Source organism: Loxodonta africana, chromosome 12 (assembly GCF_030014295.1).
Source record: "Loxodonta africana isolate mLoxAfr1 chromosome 12, mLoxAfr1.hap2, whole genome shotgun sequence".
NCBI classification, from domain to species: domain Eukaryota; kingdom Metazoa; phylum Chordata; class Mammalia; order Proboscidea; family Elephantidae; genus Loxodonta; species Loxodonta africana.
Window position 1 is genome coordinate 65,846,624 of NC_087353.1, and position 22,477 is coordinate 65,869,100.

The window sequence follows — 22,477 nt, forward strand, 5'->3', positions numbered from 1 at the left end:
TTTAAGTCACTTTTTTCCCCCCTAAATAAACTGATTTTAAAAGGAGTGGATTACACCAATGTTCACAGCAGCATTACTCAGAATAGCCAAAAGGTGGAAACAACCCAAGTGTCCATGAACAGATGAATGGATAAACCAAATGTGGTCTATCTGTACAATGGAATACTACTCAGCCGTGAAGAGAAATGAAGTACTGATACAGGCTACGACACGGATGAACCGTGAAAATATCATGCTGAGTGAAATAAGTCAGTCACAAAAGGAAAAGTATTGTATGATCCCACTTATTGAAATATCTTTTTAAAATAGGCAAATGCCTAGTGACAAAAGTCTATTAATGTGGTTACCATGGGCTGGGGAGGGAGGAGATAAGGAGTTATTGCTTAAAGAGTACTGAATTTCTTTTTGGAGTGATGGCGGTGACAGCTGCACAACATGCCCAACATAATTAATGCCACTTAAGTGTACACTTAAAAATGGTTAAAATGGCGAATTTTTTGTTATATATGTTTTACCGAAATAAAATTATTTTTTTAAAAAAGGAATGGGGTACACCCTTATCATAAATGAACAAGCAATGACTGAGCCATAAATAGAAGGTAACTGTAAACATAAATACGCAGAAAACAAAACATTATTAGATTCTAGCTCAAGGAAGTTGCTTACCTAAGAATCTGAGCCTGCCCTCTCCTGGTTATAAAGGGGTGGGACCAGCATTAAAGATGTTAATGCCCAGTTGGCAGCAAATGAGACTTTCTCCCTGGAACCCAAATCACTGTGATTCAGAGTTAGGAGATGCCCTCTCTCTGCCCCACCTAAACTCACCCTGCAGAACTCACCACTGACTCACAGCTTTCCCCCTGGGAAACTCCCTTCTGGTCAAGTAATTTTCATTTCGTTTTTGGGCTTGGAACCCTCATGGGGATTCCAGGGAGCAGAAGCCTGCCTGGCCTGGTGGCTGTGGGCTGGGTGGGGCAGCCCAGCTGGAGGGAGGCTCCCCTGAGGCTGGCTGAGACCTCTGTCCCCCTCCCCCCCAGGAAGCCCCCTCCATGTCCCAGCCCCTCTGGCGCCCCAAGGGAAGTGGCACAGGGCCAGCCTGGCACAGGGCAGGCCCAGCTGGGCCCCGACAAGCCCCAGTGAGCTGGATGAGCTCATCCCTTGCCCGTAATTATCTTACCAGCTAATGAGCATCTCAGAACCTCCATCTGACAGGGTGGACCCCTGGGGATGCTGGGAGCAGGGAGGCTCCAAGGGCCAGATGTCACCATGAAGGGAGATCATGGGGCACAGAGAGAGGAAATGGGCTTGGGGGAAGCGAAATATGCTTCTTGCCTTTGTGGGAGAGAAAGGTGGGACTGGGGCAGGCAGCTGGGGTCGCGTTAAGCACAGGACTCAGTGCTCACTACCTGAGTGACCTTTAGCAAGTGACTTATCCCTTTGCTGCTCAAAGTGTGGCCCCAAACCATCAGCATCACCTGGGAGCTTGTGAGAAATGCAGAATCTCAGGCCCCACCCCAGAAACTGAGGCCTCTCTGTGCCTCAGTTTCTCCACCTGTAAAATGGGGATTAAATGACTTCATGCCCATGTAGTGCTTGGAACAGTGCCAATGCATGGTAAACAAGTATTCACCCCTAATATTATTATTGTTACTATTAATGTTACCATCACTGAAGTAACATACTCTGGGCAAGATGACGGCTGGGCCCAGATGAGCCACCCCCAGCCCCTGCCCCCACAAAGAGCTCCTGAGCACTTCTACTGTGAAGACAAGGAGCCTGAGGGTCAGAGGTGCAGTAACTTCCCCAAGATCCAAGTGGGGAAGCCCAAGTTCACCCTCACACCTGTCTGACCCCTATTACTAATAACAATGAGTGGGTAGCAGGGTTTCCTCCGTGACAAGCACTCGACATGCTTGCAATGACCCTGTGAAGTTGACCTCACTATCATGTCCATCTTTCAGATGAGGCAACTGAGGCACAGAGAGATTGGGCTGCTTTCCCAAAGCTATCCAGCAGGAAGGGCTGGATTTGAACCCGGGTAGTCTGACTCAACTTCTATGCCATGCTATGTTCCCCCAACTATAGTTCCAGACCTTTTGTTCCCACAGCACCCCTGCCTCCCCTGGCTTTACTTTTCTGTGGTTCAGAATCTGCCCTCCCGGGCCCTCACCACTAATGAGGCCTTTGCCAACTCCAGGCTGGACCACAGAGGCCACGGGAACTGGCTCTATGGGAAGAACCTGTTTCCTGCTGCTCTGGACTCCCAGGTGTGGCTGGTGGGCCTTTGAAGGCAGTGCTAGGCAGACTCCGGAACAGCAGTTGCTGTGAAGCATCCACACTGGCTTCCGGGGCCAGCTGTCTGGAGCTGGACACTCCTCTGCCTCTCAGTCCCCCATCTTCACTCAGCCAACAGCTCATCTCCTGGTCCTGGCCTCCTGGCTAGGGTGCAGCTTGGCCAAGCCTGGAGTTCTATAATCTGACCACTCATTCATTCACCCATTCAACATACATTTATTCAACACCTACTGTGTGCCAAGCAGTAGTCTGTTGACACAGCAGGGTACAGAACAGACCTAATCCTGGTGGAGAGACAAAAAGTTAACCCTACACCTTCAGAAATGTACAATATCACATTGCACATGGGAGAGAATAACAAAGGGAACCACTCAGTGGGGAGCAAGGAGGGCCCTATGAGTAATGGACATTGAAGTTTCGATCTGAAAGATGAACTGGAAGGGTGTCTCGACTAGAGGGAACAGCAAAGGCAAAGGCCCAGAGCTCGGAAACAACCTGCAGTCCAAGCAGAGAAAGACCAGCAAGGCTGGAGTGGAGGGAATACAGGGATCTTGCCCACCAGGGCCTTGTGAGCAGGCCCTCCATCTTTTCCCAGAGACCTCTGCTCTGAAGCAGGGAATGAAGTCCCCAGTGGACAAGCTCCCCATCTCCCCGGATGAGGGCTCCACCTGCCTTCTCCTGCCTTTCAAGCCAGAGGCAAGGCCCAAGGACCTAGGGCCACAGGGGCCTTGAAGGACCCACTCAAAACCCTCTAGAGGGCCCCAGCTGGCCACAAAGGGAAGTGTCCTCTCTGTGGATCCTCTTCTGGGAGACCTTGCACTACCTGATGCCTCTGTGTTCCCAGGTGGGCAGGCCTGCCTTGGAACTCTACCACCATAAGGAGCCGGCAGTGATACTTCAGCCCTTTGGGGCTTCGGGGCCTTGGGCCCCTCATCTGTAAAATGGGGTAACTTTTCCTTTCAGGGTCGTTCTGATAAAATGTGCGGAGAGGTTAATACTGAACTTGGCACTTAGTGGGGACCTAGCACGGGGCTGAAACATTAAAAGTTACCATGATTATAAGCGGCCAGGCGCTGCAACGTCCCTGTGGCCCCAGCCCGCAGAGAGAAGGACTGCTCCTTGAGGGCCTGGTTTGTCGGGTTAGTGGTTGCATCCGCTGGACTGGCGTACCCGGCACACAGTCGGTGTTCCATCAACGTTGAATGAGCGAATGAATGAACGGATGAAGGAATGAATGACCAGCGCCTTCCCCAACAAGGTCATTCAGCTCAGTGGGCCTCTCTCCTGTCCTTGGCCTGCCCCCAATTCCGCCGCTCCAGCTGCTGGTCAGTGTGCAACGTGTTCACCTGCAGTGCGCCTCAGTTTCCCCCTCTGCAAAGCGAGCGGGAGAAAAGGCAGCCTCCCCAGTTCCGGCGGAGGCCGGCGGAAGGCTGGCGCCCAGGGCGGGGTCCCGCACCCACGGGCGCCCAATCGCCGCGCGCCGAGCCGAGCCGCCCCCAGCCCCCAGTGCCGCCAGCTGCGCACAGCCCCCACCCCGCCCGGGCCGCTCGGGCCGGGGCGCACGTGACCCCGTCGGCCGGCCCCGCCCCGCCGTGCCTACGCGGGTCCCCATTGGCAGCACCAGCGGCCCCGCCCCCAGCGGGGGCGGAGTCGGAGGCGCCCCCGCCCGTCGCAGAGCGGGCTTCTGCGTCCGGACAGTGCGCGGCGGTCGGACCGACTGGCGGGCGGAGCCGGGCCTGCGGGGCTGCTGCGGGGCCAGCGGCCGGGCTGCGGGCGGCGCCATGGTGAGCCGGCCGGCCGGGCGGGGCGCTCGACCGGGCTGGGGGCCTGCGGGATGGGCAGGGACGGCCCGGGCGGAGTGGGGGCGCCGGGGGGCGGCCGTGCCGTGGGCCGGGGTCTGCGCGGCGGGGGCGGGCGGCCCGGCGGGGGCGCGGCTTCGGGGGAGGGTCTGCTCGGTGGGCCGCGCCCGCGGGCGGGTGCTCTTTGTCCGCTACGCTGCGGCGAGATCCGGACAAAGGAGGCGGCGGGGGGCGGAGGCCGCTTGCGAGGAGCGGTGTCCCCCCCCCAGCGCCTTGTCCCCGGCCGTGGCCCGCAGATCCGCGCCGGGCTCCGGGGACACTTGGGTTTTTTTAAATTCCGGAGGAGGTGGGGTCCTGGTCGCTCCCTGTGGGGCCAAGAAGGCTTCGGGGTGGAGGTGGCGCCTGGCGCCCATTTTGCAGGTGGGGAAACTGAGGCCGAGCCGCAGAGTTTGGTGTCAGGTTCCGTGGACCTTGGCCGCGCGGCGTGGACACGACTGGGTCTTGTGGTCCCCAGTCTCCTTCCACCCCCTCTCTGCTGTCGCTCCCTCCGCTTGCTTTGCTCCTCTGTAGAGTGGGGGAGTTGGCAGCATCGCCTCGCAGGGTTAAATGGGAGGGTGCGTGGAGCGCTCCTGGCACGGCGCCTAAACGCCGCCTGCGCTTAGCACGCGGAGCAGCCGGGTGCTTGACATCCTGTGCCCCCAGCATCAAGCTCTCGGCCGGCGAGGTCACCCCGCCGGGGCGCGACCCTGCGGGGGTCAGAACTGGTGTTCATCTGTCTCCCAACCCCTCAGGCACGGCGTGGGATCGGGAGTATGACATTTTAAGAGTCTGGCTGAAATCCGGAATTCGGGACCAGGCTGCCTGGGTTTGAATCCCTGCACAGCCACTTTTGAGCTGTGTGACCTAGGGCAGTGGAGTTAACTTCTCTGAGCCACAGAGTCTGCATCTGCAGGGTGGGAATAGTAGTAATTCAACTCTGGGGTTGTTTGGAGGAGGAGATCTGAGTCGAGCTTAGCTCTGTGTCTGGCAAATCACCATCGGGGCAGCTTCTGTCAAGCAGTTCCGGTTATGACCAAAGTTGTTTGGTGAAGTGGGCCACCCCTGTAGGAGCCCCTGGGAGTGACCAGCAGGTGATTCCCAGGGTGGGCGCATGAGCCTCAAGCCTGGAAACACAAGCCCCTGAGTGACCTTGGGAGCAGTCCCTCGGAGCCCTAGCTTCCTCTTCTGTCAGGGGAACGTGGGGGTGGGGGTGGGGGGGGAGGTCTGGTGCAAGTTTCCTCTTCTAGAGGATGGGGGTGGGGTAGAATGCCACAGCCTGCACACAGCAGACCCCTTCTGTGTCCCATTGCCCCGCTCAGGGCCAGCAGAGAGGGACAGTCCTTCTGCACCCTGGTTGTGCCCAGCAGTGCCCTGTCCTCCCTATGCTCCTGCTTTCCTATTAGAAACCAGAGCATGAGGTGCTTCTGGTTTGTGAATGGTGTCCCCTGCAGAGGCAGAGCCTGGTTTGCTAGCAAGCTTGGCAGATGGCTTTTTTAACTTGGGGGACATGGCCGAACCCCTGGAGGCTCTGAGTGGACTGGTGGAATGCTCTGGCTGTGAGGGGACTGGTGTCCTCCCTCCTCGTAGCAGACCAGCCTCCCTAGCCTCCCTTGAGGAGTCCCAGAAGATGGGTCCAGCAGGGCGGGGGTGGCAAGCTGGTGCCCAGCTGGGCTGGCAACACTTGTGATGTGCCCAAGTGAGAAGGCAGCAGCCGCATGTCCCTAGGGACTGGGCTATTTATGGCATGAGGCCTGGGCCAGGCCCCATGCCCTTTGTGGAGGCAGGTTCTTGGTGGTGGGGGTCCCAAGGGCTCGCTGTCTTCCTTGTGGTACCCAGGAAGATGTGACATGCAAACCCAGTGGCCTTGTGGCCCTTCCATTCTCACATTGTTATCAGTTCTCATCCTTCCCACAACACAGTGAATGCAGTCAGGGGCTCGTTCCCATTTTACACGTTTAGAGACTGAGGCCACTAGTAGCAGGTTGCTCCTCTGGATCACAGTAGCTCACAGTCATGAGCGAAGGGGTAGGATGGGGGAAGGAGGGGACTTGAGCCTGGTCAGCTGCTGGCTATGGCCTGATTGGGCCTCAAGCATGTGAGTGGCCTGTGAAGTGGGGTTAATTTTCAGTTTAGGGGTCTTGTGAAGATGCAGGGGTAACTGGGGACCCCTGTTCACATTGGGGAAGACCCACAGGAGAAGCTGTGAGCCTCCAAGGGAGACCCCGGCCCTCAGCTGGTTGGGACCCACGGGAGGTGGGGGGGGCATTTGAAGCCAGGTGCTGGAAACTGGGTGCTAACAGCACCCTATGTGCCCTGGGGCCAAGTCATGACCTCTCTGAGCCTTGGAAAACCAGGCACAGCAAGAGTGGTGACACCTGCCACCTAGGATGGCTGTGAGGTATGATCAAGAGACAGTGCTCACTGGAGCTAGTGGGTGTTATTGTTACTGTTATTCATCTCAAGCTAATCTCCAGGACAGAAATGGGCTCTGCCCTGCAGCTTCTAGCTCTGCACTCTTGGGCAGTTCATTTAAACTCTCAGCCTCAGTTTCCTCATCTGTAAAATGGGGATAATGTTGGGCAGAGTTAGTGTAGGGTTGTTGGGAGGATTAAATGATTGTACTGAGTAAATGTTAAGTATTTTGATGGTGAGAGGGCACTAGTGGCTCAGTGGTGGAATTACCACCTTCTGTGCAGTAGACTTGGGTTCAATTCCCAGACAGTGCGCCTCATGCACATCCACCACCCGTCTGGCAGTGGAGGCTTGTGTGTTGCTGTGATGCTGAACAGGTTTCAATGGAGCTTGAAAAATAAGAGAGACTAGAAAGAAATGCCTGGCAATCTCCATAAATCAGCCCATGCGAACCATGGAGCACAGTGGTCCAATCTACAACCAATCATGGGGAGGGTGCAGGACCTGGCAGCGTTTGGTTTTTGGGTCACCATGACCTGGGGGCTGACTTGACGGCAGCTAACAACAATTTTGGTGATTCTGAGGCGGTCTAGGTTTCTCATGTGCTGTCCTCAGAGTCTGCCCCACCCAAGCGCTGCCCCTCCCTGCCTGCCCTGTCCAGTGGGCTTTGCTGGAGCAGGACGAGGGGTCACCTGGCTTGCAGGAGACACCTTTCTTCCAGGGGGCCTGAGGGAGGTCCGGAGAGATGTAACAGGCATGTGGGGCCCCGCCCAGGCTCAAGAGGGTTGAGGGGTAAGACCAGCCAGCCCTCAGCACTTGGGGTTTCCTCTGGGCTCAGTTCCTCCCTGCCCCCCCCCCCAACCAGTGTGGAGACAGCTGCCCCTGGTGGGCCCATCACCCTGGGATCCAGTTGCACAGGCTGCTTCTGCCCCCGCACCCGGGCTGCATCTGGTCGTGGCCAGCTCTCTTGAGTCTGCCCAGACAGACATGAGGTCCTTGCTCAGGGTCACGGAAGTGGCCTGGGAGTTAGGGAGCTGGCTCAGGGGTAGGGACCCCTGACTGTGATCTCCATGAGAGCAGGGTCTCTGATTCATCACTCTACTCCCAGGCTGGGGACAGCAGCAAGCATTTACTGAATGCCTGCTGTGGAGTCCCTGGGTGGCACAGAGAGTTAAGTGCTCGACTACTAGCTGAAAGGTTGGTGGTTGGAACCCACCTGGAGGCACCTGAAAAGAAAGGCTGGGTGATCTATAAAGATCTACTTCTGAAAAATCAGCCATTGAAAACCCTATGGAGCACAGTTTTACTCTGACACACACGGGGTTGCCATGAGTCGGAATTGACGGCAACTAACAACAATCACGACAACAACTGTGTCTGAGGTTGGCCTGGGGACATAGCACCAGGCAAGACAGACAGTGCTGTCCTCTCACCAACTCAGAATCCACTTTGGGGAAGGAGACAGCAGGACAGCAGCCAGGTAACCACAGTCCCTGGCCCAGGAGAATCTCAGGTAGCAGAAAGTTCTGGGGAAGGCTGTGTGTAGGGAGTATGGGGAGGTGGAGTCTGGAGCCCAGGTGGTCTGGGAGGCCATCCTGGAAGAGGCGCCTCCTGAGAAAGTCCAGGATAACTGGAAGGAGCAGTTCGTGGGACATTCTAGGCAGAGGGAAAGGAGTGTGGAGGCCCTGAGGTGGGCGGGGCGGGGGGGAGGGGGCGTGCAGAAGGCTGGGAGGCAAGGAGCTTGGCATTGATTCTGATGCCACGGAAGCCATTAGAGGGTGCTGAGCGGGATGATGTGAGCTGACTTTTGAAACAGCAGTTCCCAGAAAGTACTTGTTAAATGAATGAAGGAACGTAAATGAACTTGAGGGGGGCCAGGGGCCAAAGGCTTGGCCGCCTGGCTCTGTGCTCACAGGGGCGCGTGGCCCATACTCAGCGGTGTCCACTGCCCAGGCCTGGTGTGGGGGCAGCAGACAGGGTCACTTCATTGGTCCTGAGACCTCCGGTCGCCCTGCCCTTCCCCTCACTGCGCTTGTTTCCCCAGAACTGATGGGTGCCTCCTGGGTTCCCCAGCTGGCCTTGGCCCCCACTCCCAGCTCTCACTGCTATTGTTTGATTTCCCACTTCCTGCCCCGGCACCATCCCCACCCCCCAAACACACACACTTCCACTTCCCCTTCCAAATTAATACTGACTTGCCTTCCTTTCCAGAAGCTAGAGGGGAGGGCAGGCGCCCATGGGCCTGGACTTGTGAGGCGGGTGGACAGAGGAAGGCGGGGAAGGAAGGAAGGAAGCAGTAGTCTTCCCCTGGCAGGAAGAGGGCACTGGGGTTGGGGTAAGTGGAGACAGACCCACCCAGCCACCTCGGGCAGGATGGAGGCTGGGCACCAGGCAGCTCTGTGTGTGTTGGGGGGTGGGGGTGTGAAGGATCACCTGTCTGGTCTGAGTGGGGTGTGGGAACTGATAGCAGCCCTGAGGGTAGCAGGGGAGAGGCCAGGATGACCTGTGGCACTTGGGGTTACAGAGGTGAGTGGGCTGCCACTCATAGCCTGATAGCACAGGTGGGCACTAAACAGGTGGCCACCAGGGCTGCAGACTGAGGCCCATGCTCTGGAGGGCAGCAGCACGTAGGGTTGCAGGACAAGAGAGTGTCCCCGGATGGCTAGTCAGGAAGGCTGCCCTGGCCAGGCGATGCTTGAGCTGGACTCACTGAGCCCAGGTTTCTCCACCTCTGCCCTTTGACATTGGGGGCAGATAAGTCTTTGTTGTGGGGCCTGCCCTGCGTACTGTAGGATGTTTAGCAGCATCCTTGGCCTCGAGCCACTAGATTTCAGTAGCACCCTCCATGCCCCCCCCTTATGGCAACCTAGACTGTCCCCATATATTGCCAAGTGCCCCCAGAGAGGCAAGATTGCCTGGTTGAGAACCGCTGACTTGGTTCAAGGGTAAGGGGAGCTGAGCACCCCAGGCAGTGGGCAACCAGGGGCAGGAGGGGTGTGGAGACCAGCGGGGCTGGGGGCACACCATGACGGGCCTTGCAGGTCATTATAAGGACTTAAGGGACTTGCCTGAGTGAGCAGTGCTGGCTGCAGTGGTTCCTGCCCAGTGGACCAGGAAGCCTGTTGAGAACAATGATGACTGCTTGGATCATGGAGTAGTAAGAAGGGGGCAGATTTGAGGGATATCTGTCCCCCTGCCCAGGGCTCCTCTGTAAACATGGCACAGGGAACAGGGCAGTACTCTGGGGTCTGCAGACTTTTCCCAGTGCCTGGTCCCTGGGCAAACTCTGGGCACACTGACTTAACTGCCTTTGACCTTCAGGCAAACTGGGCAGCTGGGGAGACTCCTTGGTGTGGAGGATAATCCTTTCTAATTAGGGCTGTTATTGCTCAAGGACACAGCAGGTTCCATCCTATTTGGAGGGAGAGCCTTCCCCCTTCCAATGCCTTCTATCTGCATAGATGTCGATCTTATAAAAAACAACTCAGACAGCAAGCACTTCCTGAGTGCAGACTGTGTGCCTGGGCCTGTATGGGTGGGGCGGGGAGGGACGCAGTGGGAGCTTCTCACCCCGCAACCACCCTGAGTGTTACCTTTGAGTCAACTCCGACTCATGGTGCCCTACGTGTGTCAGAGTTGACCTGTGCTCTGTAGGGTTTTCAGTGGCTGATTTTTCAGAAGTAGATCACCAGGCCTTTCTTTCAGAGGCGCCTCAGGGTAGGCTCCAACCTCCAACCTCTCACTTAGCAGCCAGGCAAGTTCGCACCACCCAGGGACTTGCCCTGGGTGTTAGTTACTGTTATTAGAGGCAGAAGACATGAGAAAGACAGGGTCTTGGACACGACGGGAACCATTGCCTGTGGCTTCAGCATTAAAGGCGGCAACAGCATGTAGTCCTAGCCTTAATCTTCGGCTCTGGCTGGGCCTTGGGGCGTTCCCTGGGGTAAGAGCTGGGAGGGTTGAGAGGGAGTCTCCAGTGACAGTTTTATATACCTCCAGGCCTCCACAGGAGCCCTGGTGGTGCAGTGGTTAAGAGCTATGGCTGCTAATCAAAAGGTCGGCAGTTCAAATCCACAGTCACTTTTTCCTAGCGAGCACCACTAACAGAGGAGGATATTGAGGCTCAGTGAGGTGGATGGAATTTGTTGAGGTGACCTCCGGGAAGTGGCAGCTCCCATTCCCTGAGTTCTGTCCCCTTGAGGATTTCCCAGAGAGGCCTCACTCCCTGAGTGCAGCCTGAATGCAGTGCCCCCCCCCAGTCCCCACCCAAAGCAGCTGACAGCTCAGCCCCCACTGGCCACCCTCCTGGTCTTAAAACTCACCAGCAGGTGCTCTCTGGCCTGCAGAGTTTTTGCGCAGTGTTCCCTCTGCTGGAAACACACTTCCTACTCTCTCGGCATCAGGTTGCCTTCCGGAACATGCCCCCCACCCCACATTTGCAGTGACAGATGCTTTAGAATATTCACTCAGTTGTGGTCTGGCTCCCGCACTGGACGCTGAGCTCTGCGAGGCAGGAGGGGTCTCTTCCCCTCTTCTGTCCTCTCCCCAAAGCTCTCCCAGACTCCCCCGAGCCCACCACTGTTCCTTTAATTGTTGTCGGCTGTACCCTGTCATGGGGCTTCCAGAAGGACTTGGTTGATGGGCACACGTAGCCTGTTTGCAAAAGGGGCTGACGTCACTTTCCCACGTTGGAATGCCTCCACTCTGGCTCCTTGGAGTCACCAGTGTGTGCAGGGGCTTCCAGAAGAGCCAGGCCAGAAGAGCGTCTGCCATCTTGTTACCTCTGTGGGGCTGGGCAGGTCATGGTGTCCACCTCACCTGCATCATGGCTCTGTGGCTGAGCAAGGGTGGCTGCCTGTCTGATAGCAGGAGCACTCGGGGTGTCGGAGGTAGTGAATGGAAGCAGGCTGGGGCAAGCTGAGAGGACACTGGTCATGCCAGCAAACAAAGAGAAACAGCCAAAGCCAACCAATGGGCTGCCTGGAGGGTTTTCTCTAGGATGAAGGCGGAGCAGTCAGGCTTCAGAACTGATTAAAAAAGAGCCAGTGGAAGAACCCACGAAGTCACTCGTGGTTAGGGTCCCCTACTGAGCCCCTGATTTAGCCTCGCCTTGCTTTGTCTTTCAGGACACTCATGTCCAGCCTGAAGTCCAGCCTCACTGAGGTGGCCGCCCCCAAGGGCTTGCTACTGCAGGAGCCGCCCCGCAAGAGCTGACCATGTCTATCATGGACCACAGCCCCACCACGGGTGTGGTCACCGTCATTGTCATCCTCATCGCCATTGCTGCCCTGGGGGCCTTGATCTTGGGCTGCTGGTGCTACCTTCGGCTCCAGCGCATCAGCCAGTCGGAGGACGAGGAGAGCATTGTGGGTGATGGTGAGACTAAGGAGCCCTTCCTACTGGTACAGTACTCAGCCAAGGGACCGTGTGTGGAGCGGAAGGCCAAGCTGACCCCCAACGGCCCAGAAGTCCACGGCTGAGCTGAGATGCGGAGGGCTCCTGGTCCTGTTTGCAGCCAGCTGAAAGGCGACGGGTGGGGTGGAACCATGGAACCAAGAGGAGGGGTTGACACCTCCTGGCATTGCCTTGGCAGGCTTCGTCATCGCATGCACTGACTCCTGGGGCCCCAGACCTGAACCAGGATCCGCTGGCCCTGGGCATACCCGTGGCCTCCTGGCAGGCTGCCCATTGCAGGCAGTGGGTAGACCTGACCCTGCTGGGGCTCATGGCCCCATAGTGCTTTTGTTACTTGAATGTTTAGCTGAGCCTGTTTTTGATGGAGCTACTACAGTAATGCCTGAACTAACCAACCTGTGAACTGTAAATAGGCCCCAGAAGCACGTGCTTAAGCCTTTTGGCTGATGTTTTAAAATACCACCTAGAGCACATGGAACTGGTTTGATTCTGACCGTACTAATGATGAGTGGAGTTGAGACTATGGAGGAGGGTCTTAGACTTGGAAGGCCCAAGTTGCACTTGGCAGGGGTCTTTATATATGTGTGTGTATGTACGTACATATGTGTAAAGGAAGTGAAATGTCAGTTTTAAATCTTGTGGCTGGCCAGCTGGGGTGCTTTGGGGATTTCTGCTTGGTTGGCAGTGGGTGGAAGAGCCATGCTCTCTTCTTTGTCTAGGTAGATTCGGTTGTTAAATACCAGTTCCTGTTTATAGTGGGAGCATTGCAAGGAAGCTACTGTATCTGCTTGGGAGCCAGTGAAGGACGCATCAAGGTGCAAGTCCCAAGGGCTCTCAGGCATCCCAGTGGCAGAGCAGTTTCTTGCCCCTTCGGTCTTAGCATGCCATGTCCCTGTCCCCTGCCCATCCCTACTCCCACCTGGCACCACTTAGAGCAGGCTTTGCTATAATTGCTCTGTCCTCTTAAAAACACCAGAGCCCGTGGCGGCTCCTTTTAGTCTAAAATCCAAGGGGTCCAGGAGAAACAAAAAGTGGATTTTTTGTTTTTGTATTTAATATTTTCTGCACTGGAAGTGGGGGAGGGGGTTGTTGAGTGGTTTTAGGTTTTTCCCCCTCTTCCCTTTTCATGTGTTCTCTTCCTTGCCTCAGATTACCGCCCACCTGCTGGGTACTGAATTCTGCTTTCCTTCACCGGTCACTGCATGACGTGTCCCAAGCATGAGCGTTAGTGGAAGGTCACTCCTCGTGTGCAGAAGGGGCACCCTGACCTCCAGTCACACAGACCACTCCCTGACGACTTATACTTGGGACAGCAGACTTAGGTTAGGCTTGGTCTTTGCCAGGATGGTGAGTGGGTGGCTCAGTCAAGCAAGCACCACAGCAGTCTGCATCTGCGTGGGGCCCCGTGTCCACGTCAGTAAGCTCGCTTGGATTTTTAATCCCACCATCATAAGCACACTCTAAACCATCATGTTTCACTCATGACTTGTGTCGGTGTCCTCAGTAAGGAAGAGGTGGGCAGCACTGGCTTAATCGTGGAGTGCTGGCCCTGAATGTCAGAGCCCCTGTGAGCAGCGCGGGCAGGGAGCTCCCCAGGGCCCCGACCATGAAACGTCTGGTTCGCTGGTCAGGCTGAAGCATCTCCCAGCCCCATCCCAGTCACCTCTAAAAGCATGTTGACCTAGTCTCCTTTTCAAAACCCTGAGAGGGGGCTGTAGGGAACACTTAACTTTAGCAGTATACACCCTCAATTGGGGGTCAAACATTTAAATAATAGCTTGAGGGGAGGGAAAACCAAAACCAACAAGCAAACCCTTCCTTCACCATCAATTCTGACTCATAGCAGCCCTATAAGACAGAACTGCCACATAGGGTTTCCAAGGAGTGGCTGGTGGATTCAAACTGCCGATCTTTTGTTAGCAGTCAGTCTCTTAACCAGGGCTCCAAATTGGGGGTCAAACATTAATAGCTTGGGGGGGAGGGGAGGGGTAGTTAATGGGGCAATGCAGGCTTAAGGTAGTGGACTTAAGTAAAACCTGTGAAAGCCAGAACTTGTTTCAGGTGGAAACCTGTCATAGAAGGAAAACTCACCGGGTGTTTCTGAGGGGGGATTCTTAATAGACAGCAATAGAAAAATGGTAAGACTGCACCCTGTCATAGGCGTAAAACTTGCAAGACGTGGAAAAACAAGGCAGTTCCATCGAGTTCCGGCTCTCATAGCTTTCACTGTAATAAAATGCCACCAGTGGGTTACTGGGGAATCTTGGAAAGCAGTTGAACTTCCAGTACAGAGGCGGAAATGCCTTCAGGCCCTGCGTGGGCATGGCCCAGAGGTGGTGGAGGAACAGATAAGCTGAGGTCTCTTGAGGTCCTGCAGTCTGGAGTAGGGAGAACCCATGGTGGGAGGTGGGGTGGCATGTAGGGTCCAGACGCTGAAACCAGGCCCAGAAGAACAGAAGTTCCAAAGGTGCCCGTTGGAAGGTGGGGGAGAGGCCTGCTTTCTAAGGGAGCAGTTCACAAAACATGAAGGGTATAGGGATGAGCTAGAAAGGCCTGCGCTTTTGGACCTGTTCCCCCGGTGTTTCGCAGTGGCAGAGAAGCCTGAGCTCAGTAATCCAGGGGTCTGTATTTTCTTAGTCTTTTTTGAGCCTGACACCTGAAACTGTCCACTCCTTGACTTCCAGACTCACCCTGAGGTTTGTACCTGCCAGTGAAGTTTCGTTTTTGAAAAGCATCACGCTTCACTTCCTCCTTTTTGATTGAGGTTTGTCCTATCCCACTCCATCAGAGGGTGTCAGCAGTGTTGGGTGAGTGTTAGAGGTGTGATGGGTCCTGGAGGGGATCTCTGGGAAGAAGATGAAAAGGCCTGTTGGGCTGGTAAACTACCACAGAATAGCTCTAACTATTCTTATTTATCAATAGTGACTTTTTTTTTAGCATAGACTTGAGAGCCACACACTCTAATGGCTCAGTAAGTTATGACCTCTCATTGAATTCTTTCTCAATAGCCAACTGTTGTGTTCAAGTTGTCTGACTAGCCAGTCAAGAAATGAACCACTCATCCTTTGTATCATCACAGAAGCAACAGTAGGGGAGTGGGGAGGGAACTGTGGACGCTGAGCTGTGAAAATATGGACTAATTTTTCAGACAAATCTTCAAATAGACTGTGCTACTGTTTTTGTCTCAAAGCTACCAAGTTTGTGCAATAAGTGGAAGGGATGTCATCCCTGTTCAATAAAAGTTGAAAAACATTCAAGCTGATTTTCTAGACCACTGAGAAAATCTTTATTTACAATAAATTTCAATAAAATTTGCATAAATATATTCCCAATATACAGTTTTCCCCTCTGATTTCTTCATGTCATTTTAAAAGTTAGTCTGTCCTGTTCTCGTTATTCCTTTCGGATGCCAGTGTGGCACTACCGTTGGAGGGCGGAGGGGTGCTGCCAGGTAAGCGGGGCGCCCCTGCAGGCTCAGGGTGGTTGGAGTGCGCCTCCTTCAGGGAGGTGAGCATCTCGCCTGCGTCCTTGTCCTCTAGTTTCCTCTCCATGGTCGCCACCAGGATCTTGAGCCACGTGTTCTCAGTGAGGAGGTTCTCAGAGGCGTCGGCCAGCTCCTGGAGCTTGTGGGCCACCTCCTCAAGCTCACCGGTCTTCTGCTCGTACAGAGCCTGCAGTTGCTCGCTGTGCAACCGGAGCAGGCTGTGCTGCTTCTCCAGGGTCTGCTTCTGCCTCAGCAGCCGGTGCTCGTCCCTGCGGGCGCTGGACAGTTGGGCCTCCACCTGCACCTGCGCGCGGTGGAGGGCGCTGATTTCCGCCCGCAGCTTCTGGATCTCTCGCTCCAGGTGGGATATGTGCCCCTGCTGCACGTCGGCCTCACTCTGCAGACATTCTTTGGTAGGTGGGTTTGCCAGGTTCTGGGGGGTGGGAGCAGGGTTTGAGTGATGCAAGATGAACTTAAGCAGATTCGGGAGGGTGATGGGAAGGTCTTCGGGATATTTCACACTTAGGTCCTTTCTGGAGAGAAAGGAAAAGGAGTCAAAGATGAGTGTGACAGCATTCTTAGTCCAAAACCAGACTGCTACTGAAGGTTGGGTCGTTAACTTCTTACCAAGAAAAGACATTCCCAGGATTTTACTTACTGATGGTCAGCAGGGAAGATGAAACATTAACCTGGGCAAGAGACTTTCAAAATCTCTGGAGTAGCTCCACACAGCCATTGAAGGGAAGCAAGGTGACAGTCATTCTGGTCCTCCTATCCCTAACACTGTTTTGGTACTTTAACCCTAAAAATGTGTTGCCAAAAACGGAGGCTGGGTTTCAGTGGTGAGTAGGGAACGTTTCACTTTTTTATGAAAGTATACAATGGACAGGACACTCCCCACCTCTCCTATCCCAAACCCTGTCAGTATAAAAATCACCATTGGCCTTTTAAAGGGGGCAGGTTAGCAGCTTTGATTTTCACAAAGAGCCAGCAGTTGTACTAGGATAAGAAGTGTCAGCTTCAGGTTGTTCTGGACTTCCCCGAACTCACCACCTTTGAAGGTGAGCTCTCAGAAAAAGGTGACCTGACACTTGACAAGCAGACCAACCAAGAAACTTGGCATGAATTAATGCTGTGGCCCCTCAGAACAAAGAATGAGAAAGGAGGGGAACATGCTGAGGAGTTTTCCCCGGAGCTTTGTGGCAAGTCCTGATTTAGAAAATTCCTTTTTAGAACTTGCCATTTAATTGTCTGACAACCAAAATTTCTACCACAGATACATTTACCTATGCATACACAATCCAGCCACGCATCAAAACTACCGGCTTTATGCATGAGGTGGACAGAGGCAGTTACCATCGACCGCAATATTAAAGGAAAGGCGGGCTTCCAGAGGTAGGCTGCGCGGCGGAATCACCACACTACTGCTCAGTGGCATGTGCTCTCAGACAGGCAGTTTCTCTGTTCTGAAAGGCCACATCTGTAAAATGAGTATCACGTACCTCACAGGACTGTTAATGAGGGTTAAATGGGATAAGTGATGTTCAGTGACTGTTAGCTTAAAAAAAAAAAAACCATTGCACTGTTGCTAAAAAAACTAAGAAACCACTAATTATAAGCTTGTACACACCTCCCCCCACTAAGCCAGTGGCCAAATACCTAAGAAAGACAAAAGATGTTCTATTAATGGGTAGCCATCCCTTCCCCTATCAAAAATCACAAGGAAATTAAAATCAGATATGCCACATTTTACACAATGTCTATGCAAACTTTAAGGTAAATGGAGTAAGTTTAAACAAAGAATTTGGAACCCTGCATGTGAATTGTTTTGTAAAATTATATTGGGGTAAATAACCACCCCCTTCTTTAAAGTACATTTTTCTTAACACTTAAAGCTTTCTTCAAGTGGGGCATACCCAGCCATTCAAACCACAGCTGAAAACATGCTGGTCCCTGTGAAGTGGAGGTGAGGACAGATAAGAGGCTGTGCCTGCCACTGCATGCTGCAGCACAAACCCAGCCTCCACAGCACAGGATAGCTGGGAGGGACCTCGCAAGGAGCTGCCGAGATACTTTGGTGCGGGTATCTGAACACCGTGACGGGACAACAAACGGCATTTGTAAGCATGCTGTTACAGAGTTCTTGGAGCAGTGGCCACGAATCTACCTAACAGGTGTGCTAAAATGCTTTCAAACTTCAAAAGTAGCAAGGACACAAAGTTTCAGCAAACTGCTACTTAAGGAAGTAGTCATTCTGAAAGTGTGGTATTAGAAGGTCCCACTGTTTATGTAACTAAGTTCACTAGCAGCGTGTTCATGCACCTCTAGCAGGTAAAAGGAGTCCGTGAACAGAGCAAGGGGTTAACTGCTAAAAAGCTGGCAGTTCAAACCCACCATCAGCCCTCCCCTCGGAAGGCAGGCCTAGTGAACTGTTTTCGAAAGGTCATGGCCTTAAAAACCTATGGAGCAGTTCTATTCTGCAACACATGGGGTTGCCATGAGTTCAATCAACTCAACATCAACTGGTTACCAGATATAAAAAAATATAAAACACGGTATAGGATAACTACTCAAAACAAGGGGCTAAAATGCTGAGGGAGGGGCAGGGCTGTCCCTCTAAAGTGAGGATCTTCAGCAGGGGCTACACCACGGCATCTCGTGGAGTGTATATCCCTGACCTGCCATTCTGATCCCAAGCACCACTGTCAAGATCTAGACGTTTTGCCTTCTGTGCACATTTTTAACCCAGTGCATGCGCAAGTTAATACTTCATCATAATGCAGATACAATCGTATATTCTTTTCACTAAAAATAATATAAGCACGTGAACCCTGAAAAAGCTCTTAGTACATGTTATCAAAAAGCCTTTTTCATTTCTTCTCTTGTGAGCTGTTGTTAGCTTATATCCTTTGCTCATTTACCTTCTGGGTGAACCAAACGTTCGCTGTGGGCCAACTAACCATAGTTTACTTCACTTCTATCATTTATAGGAAATAAGAAAACTTCCTCGGAAGAACTAGATGGTACCTGGCTATCACCAACAAATGTCCTGACAGGGAACACAACAGAGAATCCCTGATGAAGCAATAGAAAAGTGAGATGCACACCTGTAATTCTAGTAAAAAAAAAAACCAGACTTAATGCTCCAACTGAGGGGCCCCCAGACTCTTGGTTAGCCCAAAACTAAAACCATTCCCAAAGCCAACTCTTCAGACAGAGATTAGACTGGACTATAAGACATAAAATGATACTGGTGAGGAGTGTTCTTCTTAGCTCAACTAGACACATGAGACTAAGGGGGCAGCCCCTGTCTAGAAGCGAGATGAGAAAGCAGAAGGGGACAGAAGCTGGCTGAATGGACACAGGAAATACAGGGTGGAGAGAAGGAGTGTGCTGTCTCATTGCAGGGGGAGCAACTAGGGCACAAAACAATGTGTGTGGGGTTTTTTGTATGAGAACTGACTTGAAGTAAGCAAATAAGGCTTTAGCTTATCAAGCTATTTCCATTAAAATAGAATTGGATCATCTTCTCATATTCAGTATCTTCCCAATTCATGGAACAGTAGTAAGGGCTGCAGCCACTGCCCAACATGGCGTCTGGAGAATGAGCTCACCCTCCCGGTCACCACACCAGGCAGCTTTAGAATCAAGATCCCTCACCCCAGACTCAGGCCCCAAACAGAGAACCTTCCCCACCCCGCCATCATCCTGTGCCTGTCTCTGTCTCTCTCCATACATAGTTATTTATTCCACTTGCTGAGAACTTCGCCATGCAAAGGCATGTGCTGGGTGCTGTGGCTTTAATACCACTTTTGAAAATCTACTTCTTCAAACTACATTCGGAATTCTAAAATTACCCTTCCCTAAACTTCATGCCCAGCCTCTGTCCCACACAGATGTAACTGCTGGTGTTATTGTCTACAATTCCTTGACTATGTGGCAATTTACACACTTATTAAAAGAAAAAGGCTCATCATGGCAGTCAGCAGAACAGGTTGAGTCACGTTCTGTTTTTAGCGCGTGATCTGATAGAACCCTACCACCACAGGAAAAATTCCAGCAAAAATTCTTTGAGATAAAGAGCTAAAACCAAGTAAATGATCCAATGTATATGAGGAAGCACTCTCCTAGAGAAACATGAGAAGCAGAGCAGTGGCTTCAAAACCATAAAAGTGAGCACAGGAAATAAGCATAGCAAACGGCACGTATGTTACTTAAGGACCTAAGTCAATACTGCAAATGCTTATCCCTCTAAAGAAGATGCTGTCAACACAATGTGACAGGACACCCAAGAGGACCCATTCTTCCTAAAAACAAAAGAGAATCTGCAAAAAGGGAAAGCACATTTGGTTTAGTAGGCTTTAAAGGACGAAGACTTAATTTTTGTTTCCACCGAAACATTCGCATCCACATTCACTAACTGAAGTTGGCTTCCCCTTTCCTCATGCCCCATGCTTGCTTGTTGGGGTTTTCAGGGTAGTTGCTGGAACAGTTGAACTTGGAAGCCTTTTAGACAAATGTGAAAAGATCAAGGCATACATGCCTGTGGCAGACATTCACAGGTCTGTACACAGGGGAAGGGTGGCGCCTTGAATCCAAAGAATGATACGTGTGCGCACACGTGCTAGGTGCCATCGAGTTGGCTCCGAGTCATAGCGACCCCATGTAGGATGGTGCAATGGTTAAGAAAGCCTCCAATTCCTTCTTGTACAGCAGGAATGAGGCGGTTGTTATGAGGGCTACATGAGATATGGCACAGGTAAAAAAGTTTGGGGCAGGCAGGGCCTGGCATCCCGTAAGGCTCAAGACATTAGCTGTTGGTTTTCCCTGCATAACATGGGGCACTTTCCTGTCAATCTCTGCATCCTCAGTGTGTTCGGGTAGGCCATGAAAGCTAACTGAACTCTGATGGCCACATTAATGCTTGTATCAAAAAGGACTCTGGAAAAAGCAGACTTCTTACAAAAATTAACACTATATAGGACACTCTGACACCAAAGCATTTTTACCCTTTGTCCCTAATGGTTCAGTTTTTTGAACAATATATTTTACTCAAAACACTGTAACTATACTGATTTGATAACTATAATAACTATAAGGATTTACATTTTACTTTCCTGAAGTATTTTAAACCCGCTTCATTTTCAGACCTCGACAAAAGCAGCCCATCTGCCTGATATCAGAAAAATCCAGCATTACCTGTTGCAGGGAAAAAATAACACAGTAGGGAGACGGTCAACCATAAATTCCCAAGGAAGATCATTCTGAGCTACATCAATCCTGTCAAAGGCAAAGAAAGAACAGAAAAAGTCAAAGATCAGCCCAATAAACTCCAACATGAAAGAACTTTCTCAAATAGCTGAAGAACCTGGAGCATTTTCAAAGACACACTGGACTGGCCCTTCTCAGGGAGTGCACACTAGGTGTAAGCCAGCGTCACTCACTGGAAGATGCACTGATGCTTCTGGGACATGCAGCTTTCTAGTTAAGTCACTGAGTGCTACTGTGATGTTCTGGAAGTAAAAATGAACTTCTAGAAATGGTTTACTGATACCTGAAGAGCAGTCTGCTCACCTGATAGGATCTGGCCAAGTATTTTAGCTTTGGGAAAAGAAAAGGAATCATTATGTCTGAGCAAAACGCACCAAGCCTCTACAAAGGTAGGATGACACTGGAAAAAAAAATTAAGCCCTATTTTATATTTATATATATTCAGTGCCATTTGGACAGAGGCCTAAAAAAGTGTATTTTCTTGGTAGATTTAAGATTAGTTTCTAACACAAAAATTCCATCAGTACTAAATCATCCAAGTTGTTCTCAATTATTATTGCATTAACTGACACTATTCTAGGAGGTTTCCCTCCAGCAGCTGACACTAAGCTGGGCAAACAACAAGGTTCCCAAACCTTGCTGGGGGGCCCCGGGGCCATGCCAGCCTCCTTGTAAGGCAGAGCAAGCACTTGCCCTTCCGGAAGGACTGCTTGGCCAAGGAGCCCAACAGCATTAACATTCACAAAAGTACATACAAAATATAGTCATGTTTTGAATCATTAACTAGATGAAAGTTCTAGACGGAAATTTTCAGAAAGTATAATTAGGATGGGAAATCAGTGCCATGTACTCGTCCAAAAGGATGAAATTCACTTTTAAAAATGGCACAACTAAATTTAAATGATTTTACACAGCTTTACTCATGAAGCCTGGTTCTTTTCTCTAACTGTGACAGCCTACCTAAAAATTAGAGATTTCTTTTTTTAAACAAGTGGTATTGAACACACTATTCTATAGCCAAATTTTTTCTCCTAATTTTCACTTCAAAGAAAGACCAAACTATAAAATTTAACATTGTAAAGCTCCCCTCAGAATTCCACTGGGCTACTTAGGACCTTGAAGACTAAAGTGCACCTGACCCAAGCCATGGTATTTTCAATCACATCATATGCATACAAAGGCTGGACAATAAATAAGGGAGACCGAAAAAGAACAGGTGCCTTTGAATCGTGGTGCTGGCGAAGAACACTGAATATACCATGGACTGCCAAAAGAACAAATCTGTCTTGGAAGAAGTACAACCAGAATGCTCCTTAGAAGGACGGTGAGACTGCGTCTTACATACTTTGGACACGTTGTCAGGAGGGATCAGTCCCTGGAGAAGGACATCCTGCTTGGTAAAGCACAGGGTCAGCGAAAAAGAGGAAGACCCTCAATGAGATGGACTGACACAGTGGCTCCAACAATGGGCTCAACCATAACAACAATTGTGAGCATGGCACAGGACTGGGCAGTTTTTCGTTCTGTTGTACACAGGGTTGCTTTGAGTTGGAACCGACTTGACGGCACCTAACAACAACAACTCAGGTCCTGCACTCTGGGACTCTCATTCAGGTCTGGTGTACACACTGACGTATTTTTAAGAGCTGTAATCACACACTTCATACTCTTCTTTTCAATCAATTGTATGACAAGCACTGTTTTAATGTAGGGATAAAAATTCCATCAAATGCCCCGCAGTCCCTTACTGTTGGGCAGAGAC

At 51.8% G+C, this 22,477-nt stretch overlaps 2 protein-coding genes across 16 annotated transcripts in view; one reads left to right on the top strand and one right to left on the bottom strand.

The window, feature by feature from the left end:
- Positions 1-4,002: 4,002 nt before the first annotated feature.
- On the top strand, positions 4,003-12,471 carry SNN (stannin). The gene is made up of 2 exons (XM_064295604.1): positions 4,003-4,079; positions 11,672-12,471. Exon 2 carries the CDS (start codon positions 11,762-11,764, stop codon positions 12,023-12,025), a length of 264 nt encoding a protein of 87 aa, XP_064151674.1. The 5' UTR covers positions 4,003-4,079; positions 11,672-11,761; the 3' UTR covers positions 12,026-12,471.
- Positions 12,472-15,213: 2,742 nt separating this feature from the next.
- The window catches only part of TXNDC11 (thioredoxin domain containing 11), a 75,867-nt gene continuing 68,603 nt past the window's right edge, over positions 15,214-22,477 (bottom strand). For all 15 annotated transcript variants that reach the window (XM_023557354.2, XM_023557355.2, XM_064295593.1 and 12 more), the window contains 2 exons: positions 20,644-20,724; positions 15,214-15,977 (listed from right to left, as the gene is read on the bottom strand). In XM_023557354.2, the coding sequence (XP_023413122.1) occupies positions 15,335-15,977; positions 20,644-20,724 (724 nt within the window). In that variant the 3' untranslated portion in view covers positions 15,214-15,334. The remainder of the gene's footprint in view (positions 15,978-20,643; positions 20,725-22,477) is intronic.